This window comes from Camelus ferus, chromosome 12, assembly GCF_009834535.1.
Source record: "Camelus ferus isolate YT-003-E chromosome 12, BCGSAC_Cfer_1.0, whole genome shotgun sequence".
Taxonomy (NCBI): domain Eukaryota; kingdom Metazoa; phylum Chordata; class Mammalia; order Artiodactyla; family Camelidae; genus Camelus; species Camelus ferus.
Window position 1 is genome coordinate 26357494 of NC_045707.1, and position 20118 is coordinate 26377611.

At 43.5% G+C, this 20118-nt stretch overlaps 1 protein-coding gene across 3 annotated transcripts in view; it reads right to left on the bottom strand.

Moving 5' to 3' along the window:
• ANO6 (anoctamin 6) overlaps nucleotides 1-20118 on the bottom strand; it is a 187059-nt gene that overhangs the window by 19788 nt on the left and 147153 nt on the right. For all 3 annotated transcript variants that reach the window (XM_032493262.1, XM_032493263.1, XM_032493264.1), the window contains 6 exons: nucleotides 14995-15137; nucleotides 12651-12728; nucleotides 8106-8331; nucleotides 6889-7058; nucleotides 6586-6683; nucleotides 128-258 (listed from right to left, as the gene is read on the bottom strand). In XM_032493262.1, the coding sequence (XP_032349153.1) occupies nucleotides 128-258; nucleotides 6586-6683; nucleotides 6889-7058; nucleotides 8106-8331; nucleotides 12651-12728; nucleotides 14995-15137 (846 nt within the window). The remainder of the gene's footprint in view (nucleotides 1-127; nucleotides 259-6585; nucleotides 6684-6888; nucleotides 7059-8105; nucleotides 8332-12650; nucleotides 12729-14994; nucleotides 15138-20118) is intronic.

Genomic DNA, 20118 nt, shown 5'->3' on the forward strand with positions numbered 1-20118 from the left:
CTAACGGAGAAAAACGGACTCCATTTAGCTATGCTAGATAATTATTTGGCTCAATGACAGATGCTTCTGAGATCCAAAACATATTTTAGTATGATGGATAGCACCAAAAACTTCACTAATGACTTACTCATTTCAAGGTATTCATAAAATAATCCCAGCTTGCCCATGGGCTGCAGATGGTAGTCCTGTTCCCATCGTGGGGTGTTCTTTTCTGCTCCCGAAACTGTGCGATACCGTCCAATGAGATTCATGACCCAGCTGCCAGAAAGATCAAATTATAAAGCAGAGTATTACCAGACCAAGGTCATAAAAGTATTACTGCTATTTCAAGCTGAACACATCATCTTCCCAAGAATTTAATTTCTTGTTTTCAGGCAGAATTTCTTTTTATTGCTGCCTCCCTACCCCCAAATACTCTGAAAAGCAGTACTGACTACGTACCTGGGTTTATCAAAATTGTAACGACTATTATTTTATCTCCTACCTCCTTTTCAGGTGGGCATTTTAGTTTTTAGAAGATACTTTTCCTCATTTGATTGTCTTTTCCCCCCCTGTTTCTCTGCTACTATCCAACATGGTCTTTCCAGTCTGAAAATCATCAGAAAAAAATAAGTAAAAGGAAGAAAGACGGGGTCCGTGAGCTGGTGGTAAGTGCTGTGGGGGAAAATAAACGGGGCGAGGAATGGAGAGTGCATTTGTGGTAGGGAGGAGTGGGGACGGGGCAGTGACCTTTGAATAAGGCAAAAGAGGAGGCAAAGGGGGGTGGGCAGCAGAGGGGGAGAGGGAACAGTGATCACAGGCCTGGCGGCCCCTCACGCTGGACAGACAGCACGTAGGCAGGTGTGGTCCAGAGTGAAGAGGAAATAAGTCTGGTGGTTTTGGGGGGTGAAGCCTAAGAGACTGCAGTGAGGATATGGGCGTTGTTCCCTCGTAAGGAAGTAGGGAGCCATGGAGGGTCACTGAGCAGAAAGGTGATACTCCGATATTGGATCAAACAGGTCCAAGACCCTAAGTTAAGCTGAACAAATCAAGGGCCAAAGAAGTCACGTGCCCCCTCGAAGTCAGCGCAGAGCTTGGAGGAAACACAGCCTCGACTCGCAGCCCCGCGCTCTGCCCCCTCCTGGATACTGTCCCGCACAGCTGTCAGGAGTCTCTTAGGTTATCTTTTTTCCTCTCTCAGAGGCTTGGAGGCCAAGTGAATGCTTCCCCCTTTTTCGAATGGCAATTTGTCCTAAAAAGAAATTGGAGTTGGCAGTGAAACAAGGCGCGCACCTGTAGCCTACACAGCCGTTGTCCCCGAAAGCAACAGCTGGCGCGTGGTTTCCTCGCGGAGTTCAGCAGAAGAGGCAGAGCAACAACAAACAACTTAGCATCGGCTGAGCTTTGGCTGATTGCACCGCACATGTGTGTGGATTTCAAATTTGTACAATGAGGAGGCTTCACACGAAAGGCAAGTGTATACACTGTATGAGCACACACGTGTGTATACAAACACACACAGACACACAGAGTGTAAGCTGTGACTTGTAAACAGCTGACCCTGCTGGTTTCCTGCTGCCTCTGATCTCAGCATTAACTGTTCACTGACTATGCCCCCAGGTTTGCTGTGGGGAGATTTTTCTGCAACGGAACATGCCCTTGGCTTCACAACTTGCCCCACTTCTTTCATTGACATTAGGGGAAGAGCGGGGGGGCTCTGGGAAGTGGCGGGGAAACGGACTCAAGACACCCCTGAATCTGAATCCACACTTCATGGCTTATTCATTATTTGACTTTAGTTATGTTCAAAATGCAATTGTTGCAAATCTCAAAAGATGATTTACACTTACTGCTAAGGCAAAATTTTGGTAGTTAGTAGACCCACCACTGTATCCTCTAATTTAACATGTTCTTCCTGTAATTCAGATATTACTCTATTACAAATTTCCATTTCTATATTTTGATATCTGCTTTTCAGTACAATCACCTTCCTTTTTTACCCGCTAAATTTTATGATTTTAATACACTTTTCTGAGAAGGGGTCTGCAGGCTTTCTACCTACGATAAATTGATAAAGACATCCAGGAGACCAAAACCACATTTAACTTCTGAGATAAACTCAACTCTGTCATACATACGGCTAGATTTAGTTTGCAAATACTTTGTTTAGAAAATTTTTGCATCAAACAGCAAGGTCCTACTGTACAGCACAGGGAACTACATTCAGTACCTTGTAATGGCCTATAATGAAAAAGAATATGAAAAGGAGTATGTATATAGGATAAAGGAATATATAGGAATATATAAAGGAATATACACATATATTCCTGTAACTAGTCAAGTCTGAGGCTTGGCCGGGAACCCGCAGCTTGATACACATTCCAGGGGTCCTGAGGACCACACCTGTCCATCACCCTCATGGCACCCAAACTCTGGAGTCTCCTGGTTGACTTTTTGCTCTGCCTCACATTCCTGCCTCAGTCTCTTGTGGAATCCTCTCCACGCCCCAGAGAAGCAGGTCTTTTACTATCGGGGACCCAAGTCCATCATGGTTTGGATTCAGGATGAAACTTCCATCCTGGCTTACACGGCTAACTCATCTGGCGCTTCCTTCTTGTACTGAACTGCCCTTCCCCGCCAACAGTATTAGGTCGTATTAGAAGTCCTGACTGGCTTGTTTTCCTGAGCTGCAGACTCTGAGCCTCTTGTCCAGTCTTGCTGAGTGGGACCGCTCATCTATGGCAGAAAATCTTGGGTTGTCGTCTACCCATCATTGTCCTCGGTCTTTTGGGTTTTCTGATGGGTTATGGTTCTCATGCAGGGATATTAATTTGCACATGAGACTCATCTATAGACCTTTCAAAAAAAATACAGACACTGGATCCTTCCTCCCCTGGCCAAGACTGGAAGCGTTCTCCCTCTAGCAGGGGTTACAAAATCATTTGCTTGGGAATTGACCACACATATTAGCATAAACACAATAAATTGCCTTTTACTCAGTACTTACCGTGTGCTCCATACCTCATTTTGTCTTTGTACCTTCACTATCACATTTTATCTCTATACTATAGATAATCAGCATTTCTGCTGAGGACATTCCCTTTTGCTAATCTTGAATACAAGTACCCTTGATTCTCTGAATCTATTTCATTCCTGAGTTTCCTGTTCCTGAATTTAAAGAGTGGGCGAGGGACACCTGTGTTTAAGATTTCTCTTATTTTATATGTCTCTGACTCATCCTCTAACCAAATCATATCTGGAGAAGAGAGATTTTCTCTTTTAAGCATTTGCCTCTTCTTATTATGTAAGTAGTGATACCCATTGTGGAAAATGCAGAAAACACAATAAAGGAAGAAAATTACAGCCATACATTATAAACACCAAAGGACAATGCTATGGCATTTTGGACATTTAACTGTTTTTCTTAACATTTTATCATAAAATTTCTCCAGGGCAAGTTGCTTAACCCTGAAATTGTACTAGCCTTTTGTCAAGTACAGAATAAAATTCCCAGAAATGGCCCTAGTATCAAAATAGTATGTGAGGCTGGGAAGGCCAAAGGACTCTGAGCTTATTCTGAGTCCAACAAACAATGCTATTAATTTACTAATGTTACACGTTCGATGCCTGTGAGTCACTCATTCACTCAGCTGGCTTGGACTGAGCACCTACTAAGTACCAGGTGCCGATCCAAGTGCTGGAGAGACCCCAGAGGGAGCCTGGATCACAGCATCACTGTCCTTCATTGCCCCCCGAATCCTAGTCAAGGACCCCATGTGGAATTGAGGGGTGGAGGCAGGTGAGTTTATGGTGAAATTCATTTTATGTTCCTTTGGACATATTTAAATGGCATGAAAATAGTCGCTGACTTTGATAAGTTTTCTTTTCCCTTCCTTTGTATTTTTGAGGACAGGTGTAGTTTTGGGGTAGCAAGTTACTGACAGATCTTTGGTATGTCAGGATTTTATATGAAAAAGTAAGAAGGAAACTGGCACCTTATACAAAGAGAAGAGGCAGTGATGAGAACACAGGCCACCCTCGAACTTGGCTAACATTCAGCATTCCTGGTTTTCAAACAAGGGAAACATAATTCAAAACATACTCCCTAAATATTTTAGGCCCCAGTAGAAACATATGGAGGCAAAGTCCAGCTCACTGGAACCTACAACAATGTGCTTACTTAAGTGAAGGTATAAACAGACCACAGATACTATAATATATCCTTTACTTTAAACTATTTCATGTGAGCAAGTTTCATTTCACATGAATTTCTCAGGGCCAGTTTAGGAAATATATCCTTCTCCTTGATTGGTTAAAATAGCTCACTGACAATCAGAGTCATCAAAATTTAGTGTTAAATAATTAACCTGTTTCCTTCAGGAAATGCTTCTGAGTAATCTGAGTTAAGTATTTCCTCTATCTGATCTATTTCTTTTCACATAGAAACAGAGTATTATTTGCACACAACCTACTTTTAGTCCTCTGGAAAAATCTGACTGTGAGCTCAGGGTAAGGGTTGTCTACTGCACAGTAGGGCAAAAAAAGATTCATTTCACAGCCAAGATCACAATCTTTTTTTTGCAGGGGGTGGTGAGCTGGGGGACAAGGGAGACATCATTGTTTAGAGACAGACCCCAGTAATTCATACTGAAGCTGGAAGATGAAGCCCTTGTGAAGAAATGTGGAGGGACACACTGACACCCAAAGGTGTTTACTCTGCAGAAACAGAAAGAAAGAAAAAGAAAGAAAGAAAGAATTTAACTGCTCTGTAAAGAGAATGGGCAGAAAATTGGTAATGAGGGGGACAGAAGAAAGGTTAGGGAAGGGAGGAGAAACAGTGAAAGGGAAGTTGGATGTGGTGGGCAGAATCGCAGGACTCTGGAGCCTACAATGAAGGGTGATAAGGAAAAAAAAGTTCAAAAAGTTTAAAAAAATAAAAAAGTTAAAAATAGTTTAAAAATATAAAAAAAAGTGGAAAAAAAAAGAAATAAAGAAATTCCCAGGTTTATAGTGGCACGAAAGACTTTAAAATGGAGGGTTTTTTTATTTTACAATTCAAGATGTTTGAGTTTCTCCTCCATGCCCCGAACATCAGTAAGGCCTGCTTGTGTGAGTGGCTTTGGGGGACACCACGGAGAGGGCTGTGCTCTGCGTTCAGGTTGGCCAGGAGCAGAATGCTGGTGTGGAAGGCAAGACAAGAAGAGAGATTAACAGTTTTGTGAGAATAGAAACTCAGAGCCAGAAATTACCTTAAAAAGGTGAGCGTGGTAGGCAGAAAATGGTTCCCCCCAAAGATGTCCATGTCCTAATCCCCAGAACATATGAAGATGTTAGGTTCCCTGGCAAAAGGGGACTGTGGTTGCAGATGTGGTTAAGGTTGCTAACCAGCCGACTCTAAGAGAGACGAGCTGGATTATCCAGGTGGGCCCAATGTAATCACCAGGGTCGTTAGAGGAGGAAGAGGGAGGCAGAAGAGGGGAGAGAGGAGTGAGAGGAGACGTGACCACAGAATAAGAGTCAGAGGCACACAACCTTGCTGACCTTGAGAGGCAGAAAAGAGGTCACAGGCCAAGAGACACAGGTTGCCTCTAGGAGCCAGAAGAGGCAAAGATACAGATTACCCAGGGGCCTTCATAAAGAAACAGCCCTGCCAACACCTTGACTTCAGCAGACTTCTGAGTTCCAGAACCATAAGAGATTAAATTTGTCTTGTTTGGTGGGGACTTTTCCTTTTTTCTTCCCACTACCATAACGTTTCGGGATGTTTGTTACAGCAGCAATAGAAAACGAATACAGTAAGCTGCTTGAAATGCGCAGAAACTGCAGATAACATTGGACTGTCCACTTTGATATGGGATTGGGCTTATGTGGAATTAAAAGGACAGTGTGACCTTAGCAAATATCTGTTTTTCTCATTTTTAGGAAGAGAACAGTAAGTCAAAACCTCGTAGTTATTATTTTAGACAACTATCTCTTAAAATGTTATGTAACCCTGAGCCTTAGGACCCCAAGAGAGCCTCTGTCCTTAGAGGCCACATGGTTTCAGAGAGATGGGGTCTTACATCTGAGTCCCACAGTGGCCTCTTATTGGCAATACGAGCTTGGGCAAATCATTTACCCTCTTTAAGCCACAGAATATTCATCTGCAAAAGGGGGACAAGAATAAGGATTGTTTGGATGCTTAAATTGCACACACACACACACACACACACGTATAGCACTTAATACAGTGACTGGCACATACTAGGCACTCGACAGATTCCTATTACTGATTTTAAATGCGCGTATAAAAGGAGGAGAAAGCTGTGGGAAGTTGTGGAAAAACTTAGTTCATGGCCCCAACAAGGGCCATCTCCCAAAGGGCTCTGATCAGCCACCAATGAGCAATAAGCATTAACTGCAGCAGTTCGGGATTTAAGTCAAATATAAAGAGGGAAGTTTTTAAACATAACTGTGAAACACTGGGTATGTTTACATCTGGAGACCTTTAAGAAGCAGAGAGTGTCCCCTGTTTTAGAGATGGGCACGCAGCTACATGGACACGCAGGGAAATGACTTGGCTGGGTGGGCCGTTCTCACCCCACAATCACATGACTCAGTACTCACGGAAGTAACACCTCTTGTATGTTGTTCCAGATTGCTTTTCCTCCCATGATTATTGTCAGCTGTGTCGTCAGTTCAAGGAGACAGCCACCTGGGTCACACTGGAATATTAAAAAGAAAATCTCATTTAAAGTTTAGATAGGTCTCACATGAAATAAAGTCATTAATTTTATTTTTTCTGATAATCTTGTTTAGGCTAAAAAATAACCCCTAAGGAATAGACAATGAAGACCCTCTTCAATGGACAACTGAGAGAAAATATGAAATAGCTTAGACTGTCAACAGAACACAGTGCTGTATGCACACCTCTTCATTTCTGTATTTTCCCAGCCAGTACACCGGATCTCCCGGATAACCCACAAATTTGCCCTTAAAGAACGCGATGTAGAAACACGAAGAGTAGTAGTTGACAAACTGGAATAGGAACATCTTCATGGTCAGGCTGTTCTCATAGTCAGTCTGGGTCCTTGGGAGCTCTGTAATTAGAATGAAGCAAAGTTAAGACTGTAAAACACTGATCAGCTTTGAGACCCTAATCAAAGCCACCGATACATGGTTAACATGGTAAAAAACAAAAATACAATTCACACTGTTTCCATTTAAGCTGTTTTGAATTCCTTAACATAGCTACTATGTTAATTCCAAGTGTACACACTGTTGTAAGAGTTTCTCCCCACCATGAACACCATATCCCCTGAGGCAAAAAAACAGTCAGCTGTTCCTTAAAATTTATAAGCACAATAGTATCCAATGGGCAAAAACTGTCTTCTCTCAGGTATAAGCTGACAGAAAATTACTTTTGAACATCCTGCTAAATGATATTCTCTTGTCCCCCGAATGGCAATAAGGTAGGACTGTTCAAGAAAACAAAAGCAAAACACGGGGCAACTTGTTAGAAGCATTCGGGGAAGACAAAATGGCTCATCCTCCTGGTTTAGAATTTAAATCGGTCTTAACATTTTCAGAAGATGACCACGGAGCAGACCTTTTGGAGAACGACCCAGCCATATGCAGCATGTGGGAAGCACTTAACTTGGGCCACTAAGCCGCTGCCTGGGATACAAGCCAGAGAGAAGAAACATTTATTATAAAAGCCACAGCTGATGAGAATGGAGCTATATTAATATGAACAGCATGGGGGAAAGACACGTAACAATGTGATTACTTGTCCTCTCCATAAGGCCAGAACACATTTGCCACTGGAACCATGACCCTCTTCCACTTATTTGCAATAAAGAGACTATTTACTTTCAACAATAGGGTACATGATCTAATGTAATTGAAAATATTATTCAGCACTGATCTGTTTACACAGAGCTTGGACATTATAATACTTGCTTTGTCCCTTTTACTAATGCAAAGCTGGAGCTAATTCACTTCTCGTATAGAGAAAATATGTTTACACTTGAAATTTTCTAAAGACTGTAATATACTGGAATGGAAGTGCCTAAAAGATACAGTCTCTGTTTTGACCTGGTTCTAAAACTGGCGTAGAAATGACCTCGGCTACAGTAGGAGCTTACCAAAGTTAGTAATCATGATTGCCACTTTCTCATATATGGTGTTCAGGATCATGATGATGATAAAACTGATGAGGGAAGCAGTGATGGACGTGGCCATCTGCGGAGTCAGGTACTTCTGGATGGGGTCTGTTCCATTCAGGTTCTTGGGAAGTTTGGCAGAAAATACAATGAACACTGAGAGCCTGTAGACAATGATCCCAATAACTGAAGCAATGATCAACAGGATCTGAAAGCACAATAAACACAGCAGCATGAGACTCACCAGTGATCATATTTGTACACAGAAAAATTGCCCCCGCCCCACGCTTAAACGGACAACGTGCGTGTGCTGTAAATCTCACATAAATGTGAGAAGTGATGTAAATCTTACATAAATGCCACAAGAGACGTGAATATCAGGCATGTTAAATTTCAAAGGAGGAGGAATGATGGACGTCAGAAAGAATTAGTGCATCCACGAATGTAACACGCTAACATCAGGAGCAGCTGTGTGCAAGGCATGGGGAGTATGTGGGGACTCTCTTTTCTGTGAATTTTTCTGTAACCTAAAACCACTAAAGAAGAAGTCCTGCTAGAGTATATCTTCCAATGGGGTGAAAAAGGAGTAACGGGTGGCATGCTCTTTTGGAGACAAGTCTGTGATAGCAGAACCGATGAAAAACATCCCTTCTGCATCTATAGAATTACTTAGGTTATGAATGAGTTGTAACCCATGAAGGGGATATGCTTCCTTTCAAGGGAGAACCTATCACTGATTTGGGGGCCAGCAGGTGCTAGCTGTCATCTTCATTCTGAATAGGACCAGTGAAGCTGCAGAGATGCCCTGAGGGAACCCCTGGAAATGGCACTGGGTCTCTGCTGATAAAAGCTTCACGTGCTTTTCATACTCCTTGAGATCTTAAACTGGCAGCTTATTCATAATACCTGCATTTGCACAAGATTCAGTTCCCTAATCCATTGTAGTTCTGACTGCGTAGACCCAAGGGCAGCAGGGGTGTCTGAAGCATAATCTGCATGTGGCTGGCAGGGTTTCACTTCCTCAATAGGCACTTTTTTTTTCTGGCCACTGAAGAATGAACATTAAAGGTTTCGTTTTTAAACTGTTTTCCCTCCATCTACCTTCTTGGTCATAGTCCAGAAGCATGTACTCAGTGTCCCTGGCTGCTCCTGATGGCTGCCCCGAGAGAAAGCTACAAAGAATGTGAATTTCAGGACTAAGGGAACCTCATCGTGTTGTTTACAGTAACAGCGGGAGGCTGGCTTGCACCTGCAGGGAACAGCAGAGGGAGTGTTTACAAGCCCCTCCTGGAGCCACACTCCTGCATCTGGATCCCAGCTCCGCTGCTAGGCTGCTAGTTGTGGGACCTTGTGCAAATTACTTAACCTCTGGGGGCTTCAATCTCCTCACCCATATAATGAGGGGATAACAATAGCAACTTACAGGATTATTGTGACTAGTTGATGAGTTACTACAGGTGAAAACAATTAGAACATTAACCCCAGGCACGTGAAAAATTCCACCTAAGTATTAGCTACGATTATGGTGACCAAAGTGTTAAAAAGGTGTTTTTCTTACATTTTAAGCCATGAGTTCGTAGAGAAAGCATTTTATTTCCTCCTCTACTCTCTCTCGTTATCTCCTTTTCGTCACAGTTAAGGCTTCATGCTTGTGAAAGGAGTAACGTGTTTTTTTGGTGTGTGTGTGTGTGTGTGTGTGTGTGTGTGTGTGTGTGTGTGTGTGTGTGTGTGTGTGTGTGTGTGTGTGTGTGTGTGTGTGTGATTAAATGTGAAAATTAGTTAAGGCTGAGAAAAATGTATTACAGAAGGTATATCGAGCCTTCCTCTCTTGTACAACACATATGGTCCATTTAAATAGTATGTATTTTTTTAAAAAGTCTGCATAATAATTTTTAAAATTATATATTAAGTCATCATAATAGTTAAGATTCTTTAAACACTTACTATTGCTTCAGCACACATCTATTTTTTTAAATCCTCACAATCACCCCGTGGGGAAGGTAGTAATATATCTTTTACAGATGAGGAAATAGAGCCACACAGAGATGATGCAACTTGCCCCAAATGAAGCAACTATTAACTCAAAGAACTGAAATACAGAGCCCAAAGACACATTAACCTCTGTATAGCACTGCCTCCTGCATGGTCTGTGAAATGAATTCTAATTCATTTCAGAACTTTTACAAACTTAACATGTTTCCATTTTTCTTCCGAGCACTTAATGGGTTCAATATTTCTTAGGAGACACAAAAGCTTTTCATTCTCCTTCCTCAAGTTTCTTCTTACATATCATCTTTTCTGATCATAACTTTAATATCCACTCATTATAGAAAATTTGAAAGTACCCAGTAGTGGACAGATCTGCTGTCCTGGATCTGTCCTCAGTCTCAGAAGAGGACCCAGATTTTTCTTTAGGATAAATAACCTCCCTTCTGTTTTCAGTCCTGTGGTTTGGGCTCAATTGCCCCACCCTTCCCGAGGCGCCAGAGGTAGATCCTAGTTGGTTTCAGACAAATAGGTGTCTCATTCTATTGGCCTTGGCACATGATTTGAGGATTGGCAAATAACCCAGTAAGAGCCCCTGCGATGTGAGGAGATATATGCTGGTGCCCATGTGAACGATAAACTTCCTCTGTCAAGAGAGGAAGCTCCCAAAAGAGACCTTTCTTGGCTTGGATGGATGTGAGATCTGGGATGCTGAGTTCCTAGAAGCAGCACGCTGGGACACCATTGGACAAAGAATGAATACAGGACAAAACCAGCCCTTGACATCATCTGGGCTACAGCATCTCTCCTTGCCTGAAGCCAGACCTCAGACCTGAGGTTTTCAGTTACAGGAAACAATAAATCCCACCCATCCCCATTTTTTGGTGGTTGTTTAAACCCATTAGAGATTGATTTTCTGTCACCTACAGTTGAGACTCCAACTCTGAAAATGAAGAATAAAAAATAAAAATAAGAAAAATGTATCTACCTATAGGCATAATCCCTTCAGAACTACCCATTGTTTGCATATTAAAAATCATTTTACATAATTTTATTCTCAAGCCTATCATAATCATAAAACTTTGACATGTCATAAAATATTTTTGTGGACACACTTTTTCATGGCTGCATAATATTCCACTATAAGAAAGGTTGGAAGGAGAATATTTTGGCTGAGATTTTATATATATAAATATGTCTGTGATTTACATCCATACAGACTTTTCCCTGCCACTTTGAAATACTTCCTGATTAAAAGTTTTTCAAAGCTGAATTAGTAGATTAAAGCATATGAATATTTTTGACTCTTGATATGAACTGTCAGACTGCTTTCTAAGAAGGCTGGAGGAGTACACCAGAAACTAACACAGCATTGTAAACCAACCATACTTCACAAAAGATACCCAGTGGCCCAGGTATGAGAGCTGCTCATCACTGGCACTTCATCGTCATAAACACAGAGCCTTATCACTTGAGAGGTGAAAAACTGTATTTCATTTTGATGTGCACTGATTGAATTACCACTAGGGCTTGACATCTATTTTTCTCTTTGTAAGTGTGTATTCATCTTCTCTGCCTTCTCCGCTCCTGAGATTTTTTTGGTGTTATCTTAGAAGTGATCTGAACTCTCTGTGTTGAAGAAATTAGCCCCTTGTCGGATTTGTTAACAAATACATCCTCTGGTGTTTTGTTTAAACTGAGGATGCTTCTGATGCATGGAAATCTTCATATATTTTTTCCTCCAAAACTTCTCCCACATCTAGAGGTTGTATATTCATCCATATTTATTTCTAGTTGTTTTCTTTTTATCATGTTACTTTTTAAAATGTTTCTGGAATTTATCTCAGTATATGGTTCAGTGTATGATTTCAATCTTTAGTTTTCCTGCCAAATAGCTAACAAGTGTTCCAGTTATTGAATAATCTTTATTTCTCTCCCTTATTTGTAACGCCTTCCATCTCATATATTAAGTTATTATTGCTATCAGAGCCCATATCTGGACTTCCTTTCCTATTCTCTGATCTGGCTATTCTTGAGCTAGTAAAACTCTCATTGTCTTACTAATTATTACATTACTAATATAATTTTAACAGTAAAACCCAAATTAATTTTATAAGTTCTGATTTTTTTGAGATATGGTCTTTTTATCTAGAATCATGTGTTTAAAGCTTTTTTTTAGGTCTTTCAGTGGTTTTTATTTATTTATCTATTTTTTGGATAGTTCCTACTATCCTTTTGTTAGGCTATTCTTAGACATTTTACCTTAGTTGTTACTCTTGGAAAATTTTAGACTTCTCAATGCCTCCCATCTGGTCTCTCCATCAGACACTGGAAAATCCTGAACCACTGATCTGATTTAAACAAATGTGGTGGAAAAAACTGGGAGAAGCACTGTGAGCAGAAGAGACTGTGAAACCTCCAGAGTGGCTCTGATGTTCTCTGGAAACAATTTTCTCTCTGAGACTACATAGTTTCCAGCTTGACTTTTAGTTTTCTCAGCACTTAAAATTAGATATTAAAAAGCTCGTGGCAGGTTCTTACCCAGAAAAAGACAGCACTTGCACAAAGGGTTATACGTATACACTTTCCCCAGGTGGTAAAGGGAACACGCTCTTCTTCCTAATTAAAACAAACAACAAAAAAACTTTAGTCAATCAATGGATTACACCAATGAAATGATTTTTCTCCTAACTGGTCACTAAATCCTAAGCTTAATTTAAAAAAAAAAAATTAGTTTTCAGACAGCCTCCTTATTCATAACTGCGTGGGTTTCTTTTTTTATCTGTTAACGATGTCAAACATACACACAACAAAACACGTACAGTGTTCATTTTAATACTATTTTTTGAAAATGCAAATGTGAACAGTAAACTGTTTACCTGCCATGGTCTGAGCTTAGGGGTCTGGGTACCTGATGATGCCAAGCCATATAGCTCTATTCCTGAGCTTGCCTTAGATTTCAGAAGTGAGTGTAATGACAGCCTAGAGTCCGTGCAGGACGGAAAGTTTCACAGGTGTCTGCAGGTAACACTGTGTGTTTCTTGGTTGAGCTTTATGTATTAAATAGCTACAACTCGCAATTTTTAGCTTCCACTTTAGAGTTTAGATTTTTTGTTTTTAGAGATGAAATCAGTAAGACTCAAGATTTACCTGGATTATAAAAGCAGCTATAGTTTAATAGCTGTAAATAAGTACCTGGCCTTAACTCTGTGCCAGGTAGTCTCCCAAGTAGATTCTGTACATTAACTCGACCCGTCCTTACCACAGTCATAAGGAAGCAACTCTCTTAATCTTATTTTATAGGAAACCATGGCACAGAGAAGTTAAGTTGTCCAACATCACTCAGGCAGCAAGCTGCTGTGTTCACACATTAATTTTGGCAATTTCATTCCCAAGGTCTCACTACCACACTGTTGGCCTCTCTAGACAATGGCGCATGCATTCACAATTAAAGTAAAATACTTAAATTAAAAAACTAAAATATATATATATACAAATAATTTTTTAAATAAGGAAGAACAATAAAGAGAAATGAGCCTTCATCTTCAATTTTTCAACAAGCATGTCCCAATGGAAATTTAAGCTTATTAGTTGGCAATTTTAAATTAAAAATTGGCAGTTTAAATGACCAAAATGGTTTTTCTTCAGTATTTTTTGTATGCTGCCAATGTGATACATTTTTGTTTTTCACTACTCAAAAACATTACGAACATGTAATTTTGTCTAACTTTCAGCTTTCATTTCTGAATGTACAGTCTTTCACCAATACATGATTTGACCCCCATCTTCAGTCATAAACAATGGGCACTATTCATAATGGAGATTGTTAGAAGCTTGTTACCCTGTAAAAGACAAATGTCACCTTCTGTTGGTAACTGAACCTCATTTTTTTCCATTTATAAAAAAGAGGAGGTTGAACTGCTCCCTCCAGACCTTTTCAGTGCCAACATTCTGTAAATCTGTGATTCAGTTTATAAAATCTATAGTTGGAGACATTTTCAGATGCTCCTGGTAAAAGCATTTTCTTTTCAAGAGTTATTCGTACTCACAACATACTGTCCTGCTGCTGCTGACTGCAAGTACCATCAGCTCTGAATTATCTTGGCTGATGGAAAGAAGCAATAATGCAGATGACTCAAAAAATCATCTTTCACGGCTCTGGAATGCTTATACAAAGATATGTAGTTTTATTTTTTTTAATTTTGCAGCAGCAGTAAATTTACCTTTCCAATAATATAAAATGTCTAGCTCAGTGCCCGAACACAGTTGGCCTCTCAACAAAGGTTTCCCTACTTCCTCTACCCGTATCTCCGACTTCAGGATGAGAGCCACGCTGCTCTGTGCACATCCCAACCAGAAGGGGGAGCAGTGACCGAGGCTTAGTTCAAGACAAAGGGGCAGCTAGTCTACGATGAAAAGGGGGCGGCAATAATGAAGGCACATGTGAAAAAGTGAGAATCAACTATAAAAACCGTGTCTTTCCTTCTACATCTATGTCATAGAGTCTAATTTTTTTTTGCGTTTTTTTATTGTTCTTATGAAAGGACACCAATCAATGCCTCTTTTCTTATACATTTATATCAGTCTTTTTTTTTTTCTTTTCGTTTTTACTGTTATTATGAAGGAAGGACCACACTTCTCTTCTGTGTCCGCCATTCTAAGCAGTGCTCCTTCACCTTGGCTGCACATTAGAATCACCAGGGGAGCTTTAAAACATTCCCTGTGCCAGAACACACCCCAGGCCACTAAGTACCGTCTGAGTTTGTAGTGATGGAACCCGGGCACCAACATCTTTTAAGGTCCCCTGGTGATTCCAATGTGCAGCCAAGGCTGAGAAGCCCTGCAGTCAACAGACTAAAGTGTGTCTCAGTAGTGCCCGCTTTACCTGGGTAATCTCATTTATCACCACGTGTGTACACCGCGCCTCGTATTCTGGCCGGGGTTGTTCTTCCTGCTGCAACTCAACTGTGTCCCATTCGTACTCAAGTTCCGCCTGGCGCCGCTTCCAGAACTCCAGAAACAAGGTGACTGACGGAGAGACCAACAGAATGTGGATCTTCAGTGAGGGACCGATGCTTCAGACATCTGTACTTAATTATTACCCTTAACACTTCGGTACATAGTTAATAAAATCACATTTTATTTATAGGCAATACTAAAGAGAAAAGCGAGTTAATGCTTTTTTAAATTTTTTTTAGAAAAAAGAAAATGTAGATAATTTATTGAACTTGTGAAAACAGACTCTACCTCAGGGGAAAGGTAGTAATGTGATGGTCAGAGGCGGGTGACTGTCTAATGCTAAAGCATCTGCTACCAGCACATTATTGCCCACTAACAACACAAGTATCAGGGGAATGGTGGGTATAGCTCAGTGGTAGAGCACGTGCTTAGCATGCACAAAGTCCTGGGTTCAAGCCCCAGTACCTCCATTTAAAAAAAGCACAAGTAACTGTCATAATTTAAAAGCGGTGCACGGTCCACCCTCCAGTCTGCTCCTCCTCACGTCCCTCTCTCTCTTCTGTCCAAAGGACCTGAGGTGGGGGGGGGGACAAGAATGCTTTAGTAGCCCCTGCATTTCTGTTTTCCACCACCCCAGTCACCCCAAGTTAAAATAATATTCTTAAATATGGAAAACTGCCATTTTTCTCAATCTTCAGTAAAGTATGAGTAATTTTTAGAAATCGTTTTTCTGTTTTAAGACTTGTAACTTCAAATAGTAGATAAAAACAACATGAAATGTTCGTTGAACACGTGGTTTCAGGGTAAATCCCTTAAGCCCTTCTTCCAACCAGACTGTTACCCCTAGGCCCTTCCTACAGAGAAATTCTGTAATAACCACTGCCCCCTCCATCATTATATGTGAGTCTCTACCATGCTCTGAGAAGAGAGAAAAAAGACACAGTGCCCACTTCCAGGAGCTCCTGGGCGCACAGGAGTCATAGTGAAGTGATGGTTATGGAAGCGTGTTAAGAGGGCTTGGATAAGAGTCAGCACAGGGTGCTCTGGGCACAGAGAGCCAGAACTGTATCCAAGGCCGTCCTGGAGGAGGGACCACTGTGCTGAGTTCTGAGATGCCCTAGAGGTGATCAGGTGAAGGTAGAATGTTAAAGCCATTTCCCCTGGGGAGCTTGCACATGCAAAGGCGAGAGGCCAAAGAGAGCCAGGTCCCTTCCAGGAACCGCAGATAGTCTAGAAGTGATCGCAGGGTGTGGCAGGCGGGTGAGGCAGCCAGGTGGAGAGATCGCAGGCGCACATCACAAAGGACTCTGTGTGCCTTCAAGGTGGAGGAGACATGGAAGGTGGTCTAGAAAGAAACTAGACAGAGGCAGGGAGACCTACTGGCAGGTACATGGCGAGGCCTGCCTCTGCTCGGCCGGGAGGAGAGAGAAGACAGCATTTCAGCAGGCGGACGGATTGGCCGCAGGTGTGATGGAAGGGGGAGGAAGAGGTCAAAGACACCGGCCAGCTTTCTGGCTTTGGCAGTGTCCTAAATTCTGGTGCTGTTCCCTGAAAGAAGGGCAGGAAGAGGGGCAAGTTATGAGAGGAGACAACTGATTCAATTCTGATCAGGTGCCTGTGGGCTCCAGGACAGATGTCCGGTAGGCAAATAAAAGTCTAGAAATCGGGAGAAAGTTCTAGGCTGAGCCACGAATTCTTCCTGTTTCAAGAGATCAACTGAGGCGTGAGTGGACAAGCTGGCGAGATGGGGTGTGGAGGGGGCCTTTGCGTTGTTTTTTGTTTTCTAAATACTTTTCTCTTTTTGTGGGGGGCAGTAATTAGCTTTATTTATTTATTTTAATGGAGGGCCTGGGGATTGAACCCAGGACCTTGTGCATGCTAAGCACATGCTCTACCACTGAGCCATACCCTTCCCCAGCATTTTTTTGTTTTTGGAGATTAGCTCTACTGAGTGGTCTGGGTTGAGAATCAACCTGTAAAGAGCAGAGAGCCTTGGAGCAGAGAGCAAGGAGAAGCCGCCTGGGGTCCTGCAGACCCCGCCAGGGGCGGCCGGAGCCGCAGGGTGCCTTGGACAGGCTGTGAGGAACGTGGACTCAACACTCCCCGGTGGCGAAGACAACAAACATGTTTAAAGTACCCGCTTCCCGGCAGTGTTTGTTCTGACTTTACTAATTTTCCAACGATACTGAGTGAGAGTAGAAATAATCTGGACACTGTAACCAAGTTCAAATGCTGGTTCTGAGCATTTTTAGCTGTGTGATTACTGGTTAAGAGGCTTCAGCTTTCTGAGCCTGTCTGCCATGTGTAAAATGGGGGACTAGGACCTTCCTCATAGGCCGTTGTGAGCTTAATGACATAACATCTACAAAGGCCCTCCCGACCCTCGGAGGTCACTGCTGTTACTGTCCCCATCTGGGACACCAAGAAACAGAGGCACAGAAAGCTTCAAACATTTGCCCAAGATTAAGGTTGGGATCAGGAATCAAACCAATTCATCTTCTTACGAACGACATGGCACTGCCCACGCTCCCTGCTCCAAACACCTCCCCTTGGCTCGGTCCCGTGGCACCTGCCCTGCTTAGATGTCATCACTGCCTGCCCACCCGGTGTCTGACCCTGGCATTCCTCCCTTGGTCCCACACACCGCCTCCATGGGCACACCAGCCCTCCCGAGGCCATTGCTGTGGCTACTCGGATGTTTACAAGGAAACACAGGTGGCAGCCCAGCTTTTTGCTATAGATGCTGCTGCCAGTGGAGGCCAAGAGCTCACAGTTAGTGGGGGAGGCCACTTCTGGTCTCCTCCTTGGCTCGGGAGCTGGACGGAATCTAGTCCCCCTCTGCAACTTTGAAATCCAGTATGAGAGCTATGTAAGTCCATCTGGCCTCTTGACATAGAAATGATGCCCCTGCAGTTGTACTGAACATTGTGATCTCCTGGCTCCACCAGGGAGCAGAGGCCATGGCCTGTTGTCCACCAAGTTCCGTCTCCTTGCACAACAGCTACAGTGGGATGAGTTAACGCTGGACCGGGAAATCTACAAAGCCCTTGGGTATTATTTCCCGACACTCTCAGGTCACCTAAATGCCCCAGATCCTCCAAGTAAACAACTCGTAAGAGAAACTGAGCTGGCTCGCCTGTCAGACCCCTGATGGCAGGACTGATCTGGCTTCTCCTGCTCTCTGGACGGTCCTCTTTCTCCTCCTGTGTGCCCTTTCCTCATTGAAAGAGCCTGTTCTATGTCTATGCGTAAGGGAGTATTTGTGGCTCCCTGACCATAAATAAAACCCTCAAAAATGAGCTCTTGGTGAGAATGGAAGCGTGGCACCCACGTCTCATGAGCTCAGCAACCCCACAGCCTCATCTTGCCAAGACCGCAGCCAATGCCAGGGGCCCATGCTGTTGAGCGCGGGGTCTGGAGAGCAATGCCTCCACCACTGAGAAGCTGCCCGCCACTTGCGCCCTTGGCCCCATCGGGGGGGGGGGTGATGCATCCATGGGCTGAAAGCCTTGAGGGCACTAGGTGACGGTGGACCAAGCTGTGACTGGCCGGTCCTGCTCCCCACATGACCCACGTTAGCCTCACGTGCAGAAAACCCCCAAAGAGGCCCCACCTATAAGCCAAATGTCCTCAGGCCGCCTAGGAAGCAGCACATTATACACAGTGCGCCACCCACTCACTGAAGTCCCCGAGGCTCACAGCTCCTTCCTGTGACACTAGGCACCCCCATCCAACAGAAGACCCTTACTTTTCAATTGACTTGAGAATTCTACTGCTGACACTGCCTTCCATCCTCCACCCATGAAGTTCTTTCCACTCTGTCCCCTGCTCTGCAACTATGAAACCAGTGCAGTGCTCCTTCATGAGACAGGAGGGAAGGGGGCCGGGCACGGCCATTAAAAGGACACAGCAATTAGCACCAAGATGGTGGAAGATCTGACTCCCAGTAGACCTTGAGCTTCAATATACACTCACTGAAACACAACAGGATGCTAAATGGCACTCCCACGGGTGCCAGGACGGTTCCAAGGCTGACCATGCAAGGTCAAAGGGTGAGTGGTGACCCAATTCCTGGGAACCCCAGCGCCTGCCCCAAAGTGGTTGGAATATTCCTCCCACTTGCCAGCATATGAAGTTACCAAGCCCATAAAAACTTATAGCCCCACGCCTCGTGGCTGCTCTCCCTTCTAGGGAGACGCCCGCACTCAGTCTACAGAGTGTGTATCTACTTTTACTTTAAACTGGAGCACCCAACTCCCAAGCTTGTGGCCTTTCTCTTGCCTTCTGAGACAGCCTGCACTCTGTCTATGCAGTGTGTATCTCTCTGAATAAATCTACCTTTTCTGAACTGTGGCTCGCTCTTGAATTTCTTCCTGTGCGAAGCCAAGGACCCACACTTGGTAAGGCACATCCCAGGGGCCCAGCTGAGACCTGGGATACGGCCATCCTCTCCCCCACATTTTCCTGTATCACACGTTCCTCCCCAAAGGGCAGGCTTTATCCTTTATGCTGACCTCACCTTGTGTGCTCCGAAATAGACAGCACTCATGCGTCCTGACCTGGATCTGCTTCTGCGTGTGTCATTTCTCATGTCCACTAGAACGCCACCTTCATGAGGGCAGGGATTTGGTTCTGTTCACAGAGGAAGCACCAGCACAGCACACATGCTGGAGAAGTGTTAGCTGAATGAATGAGCTGTGGGAAGTCCTGGGAATTCCACGTGGGACTCCTAGCCACCCAGGGGGCCCAGCTGACTCCAGCTGCTCTCTGCTCTGCATGACAGACCTCTAGCCACCACTCTCTGCTCTGCCCATCACTTGGGCCGGGATGAGCTGAGATGAGGATATACCCTGGAGAATGTGATGGCTGGTTAGTGAGGTTGTAGCAGCTCTTGCCCCTTGACTGCTGGGGGTTATTCAGGACGGACAGACTGAAGGAAGCGCCGTGTGCACCGCCCCACCCCACGAGTCACTTTAAGCACCAGGACCGCACACCAGGGGAAACACTGGTCCTTTCCAACCTAAGGAGAGGGACGACGGGTGAGAAGACG